The sequence below is a fragment of the Microtus pennsylvanicus genome, chromosome 1, assembly GCF_037038515.1.
Source record: "Microtus pennsylvanicus isolate mMicPen1 chromosome 1, mMicPen1.hap1, whole genome shotgun sequence".
In the NCBI taxonomy this organism is placed as follows: Eukaryota; Metazoa; Chordata; class Mammalia; order Rodentia; family Cricetidae; genus Microtus; species Microtus pennsylvanicus.
Window position 1 is genome coordinate 208,047,010 of NC_134579.1, and position 15,658 is coordinate 208,062,667.

The following is a 15,658-nucleotide window of genomic DNA, read 5'->3' on the forward strand; positions in this document are numbered from 1 at the left end:
CCCCAAATAATTGCATTGGGGAGTTGAGTGGGAAGAGTACTGGGGTCTAGGGGTCGTTGAGATTATAACAGATCAGTGACTTTTCTGGCTGATTAGAAAAGGAAAAAAAGAAAATGTTGGAAAAATAGGCATATGAATCCCCTACCTTATGCATCCTCGTTGCAAAGAAACTTAACTGTCTCTCTTCTTACCCTTCTCTGTGACGTCCCTGTTTCTGCCCCTTCCTACCCCACTTTACACTGGTTTTGCTCGGAAGCGCATGAAGACAGGGGAGACTGACTCTCAGAGTTGCTTTGCGCAAAATCCACCCCTTCTCTCTCCTCCCTCCTCTCCAGCCTCTGGATCCCTCACAGCGTGCTCCCTCCCTTCCACACAGTGAACAGTGCTTTGGGATGCTAAGGACAGGGCTCCCTGTACTTCTGAGGTGGGAGGGGGACGCAAGTAGAGGAGAATCTCAGACGCTCAGCCGTTCCCTTCTGGCTGACGCTCTTCTCTGGTTCCGCCAGGGCTGGTCTGTGTAAGAAACTGACGGAGCTGAGGCGGCTGCGAGAGGAAAAGGCTGGGGGATCGTGAAACCCAAAAAGTCTTGGTTCTCTCTGTTACTGCCCGCATCGAGTCCGCAGCAGGCCTTCAGCACCATGGACAGCCGCGTCGGCTCTGGGAACACCAGCGACTGTTCTGACCCCTTGGCTCCAGGGAGTTGCTCCCCAGCACCTGCCTCCTGGCTCAATTTGTCCCATGTAGATGGCAACCAGTCCGATCCATGTGGTCTGAACCGCACCGGGCTTGGCGGGAGCGACAGCCTGTGTTCTTCGCCTGGCAGTCCTTCCATGGTCACAGCTATAACCATCATGGCCCTCTACTCTATCGTGTGCGTAGTGGGCCTCTTCGGAAACTTCCTGGTCATGTATGTGATTGTCAGGTAAGGAATGCCCTGAGCCTGAGCTCCACCAGGGGGGAAGGAGACAAAGTCTGTGAGTGACAGAAGAGAAGCAAACAGGGTGCCAAGAAGGGGTGACTTGAATAGAGCACTTGCTGTTTGTGTGTGAAATTTTACTTTTCTGGGTTTTTCTCACTCCCTTGATAAAGCAGTGTTCAAAATTCCAAAACCAAAAAGTTCCTTTGGGCAAAGCTTTTAAGATATTGTCTGGGGGAGGGGGGTGCTTCATCTTAGATCCCCATCTTCTTCTAAGCTAAGAGGGTCTTTGAAGCATGTCTTAGAATCAATCATCCCTCTGCATGAGTTACAAGAACAGTGAATTGTGGAAAATAATCTAGTTAGCTTTCCCTAAGTGAAAGGCAGAGGTGTCTCAGTAGGTTAAAGAGATGAAGGAACTTGCTAACTTTCTTAGACCTGCTGGTTTAGGCTGGACCACAGCCCCACCCATTCTCTGGTGTTCAGAGAGTCCTTATCTTACTCTTCTTCCAGCCTGAGACTGCCCCAGCCCAGGTGGAGGGAGTTTTCCTTGCAGCTCTCCAGGGCAGGGTGGCTTGGATATAGCAAGCATGCTGTCGTGATCTTTAGCCCAGTTTGCACTTTCTCCCTACAGATCTGCTCAGGGAGTCCTGAGTGGCATTTGGAATTGTTGGGTAGCTCAGGGCATCTACAGGGCACAACCATTTTTTCAGGACTTGCAAACCTGGGAGTCAATTAGTGATAATAAAAGCAGCAACATTATGAACTACTGGCAATTGTTCAGGATGGTCTGGAGAGGAAACTCTCTCAATCTTACTTCCAAAGAGTTTGAGGTCTGCTTTCTGTTGTTCGGGGTGTTCTAGATGGATTTGGCAAAGACTGAGCAAGGTCTCGGCACTGAGAGTGATATTGGGTGTGTTGGCATTGAGTTACATGCACGAATCCTGCCTGTGAATGTGGAATACTCATCTATCCACTTTTGCTAAAGTAGATGGATATCCCAGTACTTTAAAATGGCTCCTGATTTGAGTCCTTCTTATGTGGCATCATGAGCATGGCATTTTCATGTTTAGTTACAGCATTTGCTTCACCTCTTCAACACACATGTCTCAGGCTTCAACAGAGCGCTCAAGTCATTGAAGTATCATTTCCCTCATTATGCTCTTGTTCCCGAGGTACTGCAAATTGCTTGTCTGATTTCTTTAATTAATGATTGTTTAAAGTAAAACTGATTTCTCTGATCTTTGGGTAAGAAACATGTCTCTGAGAAAAGAGCACCATCTATTGAGAGGAAGGCTAATAGCAGAAGGAAAAATACAGGAAGGAAATCAATACGAGAATTTATGCTTTAAAACATTTACATTCTGTAATTCAGAACAGAGATTTGAATGAGAGAGATTAAAACTCAGTCTCATCCCACAGTTAAGGCTGTAATTTAAAGATGACTTTCAGTAAGGAAAATATAGTGCTCATTGTTCCTAGAGGGGGAAAAAAAGAATCACAGAATCATAAAATGAAAGAGCTGAATGGGCTGGGGTCATCTATGCAAGACAAGTGAACCAATACAAAGAAAATCAATTGTTTACCCAAGAAAAGATATGAATTAGTTCAACACCCTTGGATGTCACTTAGCTTATGAAATTTTCTGTTTATCAGGATAGAAATTGATTATTTGAGTTAATTCTGATGCTAGATCAACAGACAAAGCTTGGTTTGCAGTAATAATACTGAAATAACAAAATTCCCCCCATTTATGGGTGGGCACTTGGGTTTTAAAAGTGTGAAACAATTGCTAAACCATTCAAGAGTCCTTTCTCCTTATTAGCCCACAGAGTCTTCGTCGTTTTTATTCCCTCTGGCTTCTATTTTCTATAAAGAGAGCTAATATCACAGGAACTACTTGAGGCTGACAGTTTGGTCTTTTCCCAGTGCTGAAGAGGTTGCTGGCTGGGTGGATTCCTTTCAAAGGCTTCACCTTGCCCTCGTTCACTTGGAGACACACGGTGACACTGTCTTTCACTGAGAACATGGCATTATGCTTTCTTCTCTGTACTGAAAGTTCTGACAAAAGCAGTTCCATTTGAAAGGTCAACCCAAACACCCACCTGTGGCAGAACAAGGGCTTAATTCCATTGGCAGATAACCCTCCGAGAATAAGTACGTGAAATAGAAAAATAGGCAGTTCAGTGACAGATGAGGTTCTAGAGAAGCATATGTGGGTTGAAGAGACTGTGCCTAGGTAGCTGAGCATATTCAATTGGATGTCTGGAGGTTGTAGTGCCCCATCTAATCTCAGGGACTCTGTCACTCTGTTACAAAAGGAAAGTACAGACCATGAAGGAACAAGAGCAGCTCACTAACATCTACCTGCTTGAAGCAACAAATGTGACTGAGTAGCCGAATAGCTAGAACTGCCCGAGAGATGAATGTAGCATCTTCGAGAATAGCTGAGGCTATTGGGTGAATCGTAAATAACTATAACAAAAACAGAAACGAAAATAATTGTAGCCCTGAAGACATGATTAATTTCTCTTTTCTCAGGACCGTCCTCCTTATCATTTCCACAACACCCTAGATGAGCAAACCTTAAGTAGCATTCTCAGAAAGTTCTGTTCTAAGGAATGTAAGAAATAAAAGAGGGCTCTGTTCTAGATCAAAGATGTGAAATACAAACATGACTTCATAGAAATATCATAGATAACCATCACCTAGGAAGACTTTGTGTTTTAAAATGGGGGAAACTGCTTTATTCATACAAACACACATACACGCATGCACACACACACACACACAATTTTCTCCAAAGCTGAATCAGTATTGTAGATAGATCCACAGCTCAAATACACACAGAGATGTGCATATATATGTATAAATACAAACAGCTCCATCAGCTTTGAATTGAGACCAGAATGTGACAGTCACCATGGGAATAAAAAAGTAAAAAGAAATGAGTACAGTGGCTCTCATCGTTCATCATGCTACGCTCTGCAAAGTCCCCATGACTACCATAGTGTTGCTGTAGGCCTCTGGTTGAAAAACGTTATCCAACAAATCAATACATAAACCTATTCCACATGTGTTTCCCTTAAAGGATGTCCTGTTTAATACATATTACAGATAGATTTCCACTGAACTCACAGCCCATTGTGCATGTGTGAAGTTATGTTTATACAGAATCTAACATATATACTTTCTATATACAGCACTTAACAGTTTTTCTGTGTTTGGGGTTCTAGAGAGCATTTTATCACTGTACACAAGGACATTTTTAAAGAGCAAAGTTTCTGTAGCCAGTGATGACTAGGAAGGTCTCAGAGACCAAAGTGGTGCCTCTGTCTAGTGCTTCCCACTTCCTGATCATAGAAGTAATTCACGGGGGGGGGGGGATTAATATAGGGAGGAAATCCCCTTACAGAGCAAAAGTAAGCCCCTAAGAGAAAGTGAAGACTTCTTAGGAGAATGTAGCAGCACCAGGCATTTTGGACCATTTGGCCTTATAGATAAACATTTATAGACAGGAGGGTTATTCATAAAATAAGGTGAGGAATTCCAGGGAAGAGGTGGGGTTTTCCTGGAATAGGGTTTAATACACTTTTCTCTCCTTAAACGGAGCTTGAGTTGTGCCATTGCATCAGATGCATGATGGGAACATCCAGTTCTGGAAGACTAGCAATAAGGTACCATACTGAAAAGAGATAGAACAGTTGGGGGGGGGGGACTTAGCCAATTGTGTTGGTCCCAGTCTGGAGAGTCTTGGTTTATGCAATTGCAACACACTCAGCTGTGGTTGCCGCTTCCAGTCACCATGTAGTTTGCCTCTCTTTTCCCTATTCCTAGCTAGCCTACTTCAGAATCATAACCAAAACCTACAAAGAAACAAATGAGGCAAAACCTTGCCTTCAGAAGGGACACTGGCTCACAGTAGGAGAGCCCGGAGGCAGAACAACACTTCCCTTGGAGTCACCTGGGAATTTACAAACAGGGCTCTTCAAGTAATCCACAGTTCTCTACAAACCCACAGGAGCTTTCAAATGGATACAAAAGCCCACAAGTACATTTTGTAAGGCCAAATAATGTCAGTTAGGCATCCACTATAGCTTCCTTCTGGAATAAGGATTGACAGCAGACATAGCAAATTTCGAGGAAATAGTGTCAACTCTTGGCATCCAGAGGGGTTTGGCCCTAGGACTCCTGTAAATACCAAGCCCAAGCCTTCATATTAAATGGTCCATTATTTGCCTTCAACTTTGAGTTTTTAAATCATATCTTGCTTGCTTATAAACTTAATATAATGGAAATGCTGTGCAAATTGAGGGCATACTGCCCTTTTCAGGGAATAACAACAAGAAAAGAAGCCTGTGCAGGCTGGGTACAGTACAAAATCTCCCAAATACTTTTGAAGGGCAGTTGCTTAAGTCTACAGATGCAGGATGCTCTGACTCAAATAAGAAAACCAAGAAGTTCAGCGGTGCACTGCACACAGCAGGAAGTTCACCACACACAGATGAGTCCCATGCTTTGCCCGTACATTGCCATCAAACAGAATAGTGTGAAACAAGGTGCATATCCACAGTTCCCTCATCGCTTCATCACTAGACATCAAAGCGCACCACACACACTCAAAAACAGACGTGGCATTTTTCATTTTGTATATCAGAGTAAAACTGTCAAAATTAAATGGGTTTCCATATATTTATAAAAAACAGTGGGTTCAGTAAGATTAGAATTATGTAATGGAAACATAGAGTGTCTGGATAGCATAATTTAGGATTCAGTTCCATTGTCTGAATTCTTACCCCTTATTTCCTAAGCAGTTCTAAAATAAAGAGGTCAATTACCTAATAAATAGTAGCTGGCCTATAGCTACACTATCACAATGATTTGATAACTACATTTAGTAAATTTTAGAAGTCATTTTAAGCAACAAAATATTTATTCTAGTTTTTAATGGTTCATTTATCAGGGCTCTACTTCAATTTAATGACTGTAGGTCTGAAAATCTGTCTGTTCTCTCCAACACTGAAAACAGTAGGAATGGATAGCCAGTTACAGATTCAATCTGGAAAGTTATTTTAATTCCCTAAATGTGTCATTATATAAAGTAAAATTTGAATTTAAACTACTCCAAGTATGGTTCCCCTCACTTTGGAACACGCAGATACACACACGAGGATGAAGAGTAGATAGCCACATTATCCAGCATTTCTTATAAAAAGCTAGAAAGTAAATGCTTTGTTTCTATGAGCAAATAATTTCTGTTCTAATGACTGAGCTTTGTGATAATAGCTTAGAAGAAACCATAGACATCATGCAAATAAATAGAAACAATTCTCTCTCAATAAAACTTACATGCACACTGAAGTTTGGACTTCCATATTGGAGGATATATCTGCATAAAAATATTTTTCTTTTGATTTTTTTTCAACCACTTAACACAAAATCATGCTTTGCTAGTAAATCATAAAAAGAAGTGGTTGGATAAATTTGGTCCATAAGACTTCATTAGTCAAAGGCTGGTAAAGAGGTATAAAATTTTATATTCATGCAGTTGCCATATTCATAATTGAGACAAAGAATTTTGTTGAAATAACATATTTTTCAAGCTCATAAAGTGACAATAGTAATAGGTAACTCAACACACAGCACAGTTGCCACAGATGGTTCAGAAAGGTAACATTGCCTTTCCTGAATTGATGCTGATGTTGGGTTCTCTTTCATCTCTCCATTGGTCCAAATGATTACCAACATCCCTGACCACCCTTGGTTAGTGATTAAGGGTGAATGCTAAGAGGGTTTCTAAAGGTTTCCCTTTCTCAAATATCCTTTGTGCTCTTTTGATTCCAGGAAATTTTCTAGGCTTTTGCACAGCGTTTTCACCTCCAATCACTTGGAGGTTTTTGAGAATAACTGAAATTGTCATGTGTGAATTCATATTAACTTCTTACGACATATGAAATCTATTCTCAATGACATGTATGTCTGCAATGCAGCCTTGCTAAACCCACCACACACATCCAGGTGATCATTCACAGCTTTTAGGTGTCACTCAGGTTTTTTTTAATTGATTTATTTCATGATAGATGAATATTTAAGCCCTGCTCCCCCACAATTTTATATATATATATATTGTTCATACATACAATGGACTTCAATATGACATTTTTCATAATGCATGTCAATCATATGCCCCTTTCCCTCCTCTGTTCCTTTCTTCCACCCACTGATCACCTTCTTCCTACCTAGCACCACTATCATGTTTGTTTTATAATGATGCATTGATTTCATTTATGTTGCTTACACGAGCATTAGCAGCATTTAAGTGGCTGCCAATGAAGGAAATGTCTCCCTCTCCCTCATAAACCAATAACTACTTTTAGATGCTCAGAGAAGAGTGAGGTCCATGAGTCTATCAACATGTTTAAGACGTCTGAAACACAAAAGCTGATTTATTGTCTTTCTGACTTATGTAACACAGTTGTGTTTTAAAACATTTGATAACTATAGTTCTCAAGAGTTGTTCAGAACACTGTCACTCCTTTATTTCAGCCTGTCCAGCTGGTGAAGAGAGATCATTAGAGGAGGCCTGAGTGTTTTGAGGCTGGGGGAGATACCTGACTTCTGTCCATGGTTTTGTGTGCATTGTTTGAAATCCTCTTTCTTCCCGAGTCCATGACTTGATGCAATTCCATCCACCCACATCTAAATGATTGATGTTTGGATCAGTTGCTCCCAGTGGACACCTCCTTATAGATACCACAGGTCTTTAGCTTTGACAGATGACCACCAGGCTAAAATCTGCACAGAGAGCTAAGGTTCAGTAGAGTTATAACTGGCAACATAGAGCCCATGAAAAACAAATTCTCAAATATTCTAACTAGATCTAAGTTCTGGCAAGGAATCAAGTCTACATAAAAAGAATTTTAAAAAAAATTTTTTTAACTAACCACGGAACATCATACTCATTGCACAAAGCCTTATGACATCTTTAAGCACATGGGAGAAACTTTTTGTTAATTTGTTACTAGGAGTGAGAACCATTGTTCTGGAAGAGCTATAAAGTTTCTCCCATGTGTTTACACAATGGAGTACTACACAGTAGAAAAAAATAATGGCATCTTGAGATTTGCAGGCAAATGGATGGATCTAGAAAACATCATATTGAGTAAAGTAACTCAGACCCAGAAAGACAAACATCAAATGTAGTCACTCATAAGTGGATTTTAAACATATAGCAAAGAAAACCAGCCTACAGTTCATAATCCCAGAGAACCTAGACAATAATGAGGACCCTTTAGGGACAATAAGAGAAACATACATGTGTCTACTCTACATGGGAAGTAAAAAAAGACAAGATCTCCTGAGTAAATTGGGAGCATGGGGACCATGGGAGAGACAGGGAGGGGAGCAGAGAAAAATGTAAAGCTCAATAAAAATCAATTAAAAATGTACAAAACAAGTTAACATTATCTAAGAAGCTCTTTTTTGAAATAACTTAGAAGAGGAGGAAAAGAAGAATGAGAAAAGTGGGGAGAAGGAGTAGGGAGGAGGATGAGGAGAGGAACTGCCATAGAGGGCTAATTAATTTACAATCTCTGAGAACTGGTATGGGAATTAGCATGTTAAAGCTCTTCCATGCTTCCAATGTGCATCCAAGCTCCTACTGCTCCAGTCTGGTCCACCTTGCTGGTCTTGTGAATAAGAAATTGAGTCCTATTTTAAGGACCTCTAGGAGGCTGTGTATAATGTAATTAGTAAATTAAATCCAGGAGAGTTAAAGCCCAAGAGGTTGTAATTTTTTCCTTAAATAAGACCCAGCAGTTCTCTTCAGAATAGACGTAGTAGATGGAATGCTAACCCTGTACCAAAAAGATGTGCCTGAACTTCTGCCCATTGTTGAATGGTTATACCAGCTACCTACCCAAGCTACTGGAATCCTATTAGTGTTTTGTGAAGAATACTAACCATATTCAATCCCATATGAATTTCAGATCAAAACTCATTCTATAGTAAAAATCTTTGCTTCCTCTGAAGCGCTCTGCAAGAGTGAAAAGACTTGTTGATTGCTTCTGAACTTCTTCACACTCCAACCCCACAGGACACAGGCCATCATGATTAGCACAGTGACATGCATCCAGAGCCCTTTTCTTGCATTAGAACACATTTTTTATTCATTAAAATGCTTTCATCTGTAGATTTCCATTTTGGCCTATAGAAACGAAGCAAAGTACTACATGAGTATCACTATGATCGTTCTTCTTGCCCTTCCTATTAACTCTTCCTCAAGGCAATGGGTCACCCCAAACCCACCTTGCTGAAGTGAAGAAATTCTGCAGGTAGATTATGCATTTGGTTCCCTGTTGATGAATCCTTTCATATTCCCTAATCAATTCAGAGGGGGTGGGGAAATAAAAACCAAATTTTTGGACAAAATTTGTCATGAATTTAATACCAGCTTGGGCTGCCTGATGAGTTCCAGGCCTGACTTAGAAACTGTCTCCAAAAATATCAAACCAAGATTAGATAATTTGATATTTAAATATTTTACTTTTCAGTTTGTATGGCACTGAAAAATAAGTCATGACAACATGCAGGAACCTGCTCCTACAAGGTCAATTAGGGTTCCCGGATAGGGGATCCTCAAGGCCAAAGAAAAGTCAGAAGAAACAGAAGACAGGGTAGAATCAGGAGGTATGTCTGGTCTATGCCGAAGCAGCCAAACAGCCCAGAGTTTATTTCAGAACTTGCTTATATACAAAATCAGAACAAAGCACAACACAGACTGTCAGTCAATATCCAACTACAAGATCATTCCTGTCCTTGAGTGAGTAGCCTCCTCTCCAACATGCGTTTGCTGCTCAAAAGCAGCCTTACTTTCTATCTTGATGTGTCTGAGGTTTGTGTCAGCAGTATACTACCTACTAGATAGAGTGTTCTTTTCTCACAGGCTAAATCAGAAGTCTCTAATAACCTTCAAGGTTATAAGAAAAAGAAGAGCAGGCAAGTTGAACTCAAATGACTTTTTTAAGTCAGAAATGACTCCAGATGGAAACTGAGTTACACATACAACAACATAAGAGGAAACCCTTATTTTCCCAAGACTTGTTCATCTGAGTCAAAAGAAATTACTTAGACCTATAACTCTGCACATGGAAATTTAGGCATTTCAAACTTCATCCCAATGAAGAGTCACCCTGACTTTTGTTGAGTCTGATTCTCTAATCAAAGGCAAATAGGTCAAAAGATGGAGTGTTTCTTTTGACTGGGGTTTCTGTTCTGCCTGGTCCCACAACTGATCAGTCCCAGAAACCTCACACAGAGGTCTACATTAATTACAAACTAACTGGCCTAATATCTCAGGCTTCTTATTAACTCTTATAACTTATATTAGCCCATAATTCTTGTCTGTGTTAGCCTCGTAGCTTGGTACCCTTTTTGGCAAGGCAGTCACATCTTGCTTGCTCTGTTTCTATCCCACTTTCTGGGAGACAACTGCAGACTGACTCTTTTTTGTTCCCAAAATTCTCCTATTCTCCTTGCCCTGCCTCTACTTCCTGCCTGGTTGCCCCCCCCCATACTTCCTGCTTGGCTACTGGCCAATCAGCATTTATTTACAATTCAAGTGGCAAGGTACAGACCATTGTCCCACAGCACTTCCCCTATTTTTCTTGGACAAACAAACAAAAAGAAGTAGAGGCAGGGCAATGAGAATTCTGGGAAAGGGGAAGTTTCAGTCTGCAGTTGTCACTTGGAAAGAGAGAAAGCCAGATACAGAGTAAGCAAGGTGTGATTGCCTCACAGAAAAAGGTACCAAGCCATGTGGCTAACACAGACAAGAATTATGGGCTAATATAAGTTATAAGAGTTAATAAGAAGCCGATATACTAGTCCAATAAGTTTATAATTAATGTAGACCTCTGTGTGATTTCTCTAGAACTCAGTGGCTGTGGGACCTGGCAGGACAGAAACATCTGTCTACTTGTTTCTCTGAGGTAGTGGAGGTTCTGTGACTCTGCCTGTGTGTTTATTCCAAACGCCTGGATAATGGATTATTCCAAGACTTGAAAATAGTGTCTATCAACTGCCAAAATCAAGGCAGCAGCCCCTATAAATAAAGAAAGCACTAAGTGTGGTAGGGAATAATGCCCTTAGGGCACACTGTGCCCTCTCAGAATGAAGACAGCGAGGAGCAGCAGAGCGATGGAAGGGATGGCTTTGTTTCTCAACATTCTTCCGCTGAAATGCTGGGTTCCATGCCAGTGTGAGGTTGAACTTTCTGTGGGGGAAGATTAAATGTTAATTGAAAAATGTTGCCAGCAGTAAAACCTGAACATCCGCACCTGGTTGTGCTTGCCAAGAAGAATAAAGAAGAATTATTACTGACGTCGTTTTTTTCTCATTCATCCCCCATCAGCTCTGAAAAGGAAAGCACATGGATTGAGTGAAATTAAATGAGAGTTTGCGTCCTATGATGAGCTACGGTTGCTAAAATAAGTGACTATTAAAAGCAGATGACACTAATGAAGAGCCTTCTAAGATATTTTTTTCTTCTAATGAAAAAAGAAGGTAAAATTAACCCCTTTGTAAAATAAAACATATATCTAAGGATTAAAGTTGGTACCTTAAAATTGTGAGGCCTTTAAAGTCTTCACTATATTGAATAATGGAGTTCTCACATAATGTAACTATAATTAGGGAAGAAAATGGTGTAGGGCTTAAGGGTTTGTAGCCAAGGCTGGCTTCAAATTCTCTTTGTAATTCAAGGATGACCTTGAACTCCTGATCCTCCTGCTACCCTTCCTCAGTACTGGCATTACTAGTGCATGAGGCCACACCAGGTAGAAATTGTTGACCAGATTATGGTGGTTTAAACAAGATTGCCTCCAAAGGCTCAGATGTTTGAATACTTTGTCCCTACTTGATGGCACTCTCCAGGTAAGTTTAGAAGATTCGGTCTTACTGAAGGAGCCATGTCACTGAGGGTTTCTTTGAACCATTCCATTCTCTGTCTGTCTCTCTGCTCTTTCTCTCCCTTGTACATGTTTGATGAGCTCTCAGCAGTGTGCTCCAGCTTCTATGCCTGCTATTTCCCCACAATTGTCCCTCTGGAACCATAAGTACCCCCAGTAAATTCTTCCTTCTATAAGTTGCCTTGGTTATGGAATTTTATTATAGCCACAGAAAAGCAACTAACGCATAGAGTGATGTTAAAGAGGATTAAACATAGTCATTATGTCTGTTGAGCACTAACTATGAACAAAGCACTCTCTTTGATGTACCAGATTTAACTCGGAGTGGCCGAATTAGATGGCATCCTTCCTTTCCTCCAAAATGCAGTCTTAGGAAAAAGATGAACCATTTCACCAGCACTGTTCTCTCAGCAAATCAAAGCACATGAAGCAAAGAATTAGCATACCCTTTGCATGCCTTTGCATTCAAACACCTTCAAAATGTGTTTGACATAAGAACATGTCTTCTAAGATATTAAAATTAAAAGCTCTGGCTGGATGGTGGTGGTACATGCCTTTAATCCCAGCACTTGAGAGGCAAAGGCAAGTGGATCTCTGTAAGTTTAGGCCATCCTGGTATACAAGAGCTAGCTCCAAAGCTACAGAGAAACCCTGTCAAAAATATATTAAATATATTTTTTATATTTATTTATATATATTATATATATATATATATATATATATATATATATATATATATATATATGTTCTGGCTCTGGAACAATGACAAATCCAATGTGCCCCAGTGCACCTGCTACATTTTTACCCCCACACAGATTTAGATGCTAGGTTGACACACAAAATACAATGTATTGATTAACATTCTAGCTAGAATAGGCAAAATCATAGAACCAAAGGCTTAAAACATTTTAGAAGGATAGTTGCTCAAAGTAACCCTTTGGAAAGAGTTGTGGTTTTAGAGAAATCATGGATCAGTATACATATTATCTTTAGTACACATGAGCAACATCTAGAAGCCATGTTAGGACAATAAAAAACAGTGCTTTAGTGGATATAAAGCAATCATAAATACAAGTCCAGAAAGATAAAAATGAAGAAGAGAAAGCATGTGCTCCCTAGAAATCTGTCCTCCAGAAAAGTATATACAATATTGAAACTAAATCCATTGGGTACCACCATCATCATCATCATCATCATCATCATCATCATCATCATCACTGCCTCCATTATTAGAATTTTCTGAACACTACTATACCCTAGATTTCTGCGAGCCATCCTAAATTACTCTATTGCTTTAAACAATCCCAGACTTATATCAAGAGTTTAAGGAAAATAGTAACATTTCCCAATCTTCAAGGGTGACAAATTTATTAGGTTCAAATCTGTCTGGCAAAAAAAAATTGATGGAACTAATATTTGAGCAAAATTATATATGACACTTAACTTTTCCATCTTTAAAAGTGCTACATTCTACTGTGTTGAGGACGGATGTGCAAGCCAGCTGTTGAGGGCTCACTTGGATGTCTGCCTGGTATATTCTCTTCATTTCTGTCTTCCCAGAATATTTCTTAAGTAACAACTTATTGGTGACTGTTCTGTTCCTGGTAGACCCTGCTTCACAGAAGTCAGGAATGGAGGATGTGGGCAATCTGACCCCGTACAAGTCTGCATCTGCAGGGCTTCTTTCCTTCTCCCTGTGACATTGTCCCTTAACCTTTTATCTTAGGCTAACTAGGTCTAATTATCTGAGTCTGAGTTTCCTTTCAGCTTGGGAAAATAGAATCCATTAATTGTTTGTGGGCTTTTAGATGCCAAAGCTCAACTTTGATCTGAAAACACTTCTATACATTCCTGCTGCCAGCATTTCATATATGTGAACAGCAAAGCTAATACTCATGTCAATAAACAATGAGGAAACAGTCACTGTGCTGGGCTCAGCTTTGTAGATCTATTATTCAGCAAGATCGGTTGTTAGAGGCTGCTTGTTCATTTCCCAGCTGCCCAGACCCCTGAAATAATCACTCAGAAACTCTATTATTTAAATCACCACTTGGCCAATAGCTTGAGCGTATTGCTAGTTAGTTCTTACATCTAGAATTAACCCATTTCCATTATTTTATATTTTACCATGTGGCTTGTGGCCTTCTGGCCAGGTTCCAGCTGGCAGCTCATGCCTTTTCCCTCTGGTGTCTACATGGCATCTCTCTGACTCTGCTTTCTTTCTCCCAGCATTCAGTTTAGTTTTCTCTGCCTAGCTCTATTCTGCTCTATCACAGACAAATGCAGTCTCTTTATTCACTAACCAATAAAAGCAACACATATACAAGACTTCCCACACCAAAGATCTACCTCTTTTTTCCATACTTACATTTAAGGCCTGTGTGTGTGCATGTCCACACACCTACACACCACAGAAATTTCCTACTTGGTGAGAACAAGTTTCTAAAGGACAGAGACTGCCTTTCTTACATTTCCAGTCTTGTATTTAAAACCCAGCGGATCAAGGGGTGTAATACAGCTGAACTATTTCAATGCACTGATTTATTTTAATGTTTTAGTTAATTTTATAAAGTTTATTATTTTAAAACAAAAATTTGTAAAAGTCTATATAATTAAGTAACTTCTATAGTTAGAATTGATACTTGAAATTGAAACTGTATAGCTTTATGTTAGATTTTACAGTTTACTATCAAATGTATTTTGTGCACTTATCCATCCCCTGACCAAAAAAAAAAAAACTGGAACTAGGGGACCAATTAGCTTAATCTCCACTTTCATAACTTCGATCCCTTACTTGCATTTAGTTCTTCCGTGTCTGCTTATATTTAATATTTAATCTTTCTGGTTCTTTTTTTATTCATGTTATAGTATATCTACATGTATATTCATTTATAAATTATATTATATATAAATATATATAAATGAATATACATGTAGGTATACTATATATACATTACTAACCAGATTTTATTGTGTTAATGCTGTAATAATTTTTTAATCCTTTGCTTTTCAGTGTCCTATTTCTGGTTCCTGAAAATAACAGTGCTGGGCTGAGGATACAATTCCGTGGTAGGATGTTGTAGTAGGAGCGGTGGGGCTGCTTCCTGGCACCCCGGCCGCCCACATGGCTAGCTTAGCTTATGCCCCGAAATAATTACACGGAAACTGTATTCTTTTAAATACCGCTTGGCCCATTATATCTAGCATTTTCTCGGCTAACTCTCGCACCTGGACTAGCCCATTTCTTATAATCTATGTAGCCCACGAGCTGGCTTACCAGGAATGATCTTAACCTGCATCTGCCTGGAGTGGGGAAATCATGGCGACTCACTGACTCAGCTTCTTTCTTTCAGCCTTCTGTTCTGTTTACTCCACCCACCTAAGGGTGGGCCTATCAAATGGGCCTAGCAGTTTCTTTATTGCTTAACCAATGAAATCAACAGATTGATCTATGACACTCCCACATCAGTAGGAAGTTTGGCAGTCAACTATGTGGCCTTGGGTTCAATTCCTAGCACTGTCAAGAAAAAAAAAAGAAGTGAAAAAACAGAGCAATGTTTAGAGGGCTTCTCCTAAGCAGCTAATGACTAAAATTCTGGAATTCTCCAAAGCAAAGTTCTTGGGGCTGGAGAGAGGATTCAGTGGTTAAGAGCATTTGCTGCTCTGAGGACCCTAGTTGGGTTCCCAGTACCCATGCTGGGTAGGTGAAAGTATCTCCAATTCCAGAATATCTGATGTATTTGGCTTTTGTGGGTCTTCCTACACTCACACGCAC

At 40.0% G+C, this 15,658-nt stretch overlaps 1 protein-coding gene across 2 annotated transcripts in view; it reads left to right on the forward strand.

Moving 5' to 3' along the window:
* The first annotated feature begins 374 nt into the window (after positions 1-374).
* Oprm1 (opioid receptor mu 1) overlaps positions 375-15,658 on the forward strand; it is a 59,380-nt gene continuing 44,096 nt past the window's right edge. For both annotated transcript variants that reach the window (XM_075950138.1, XM_075950133.1), the window contains exon 1: positions 375-922. In XM_075950138.1, the coding sequence (XP_075806253.1) occupies positions 639-922 (284 nt within the window). In that variant the 5' untranslated portion in view covers positions 375-638. The remainder of the gene's footprint in view (positions 923-15,658) is intronic.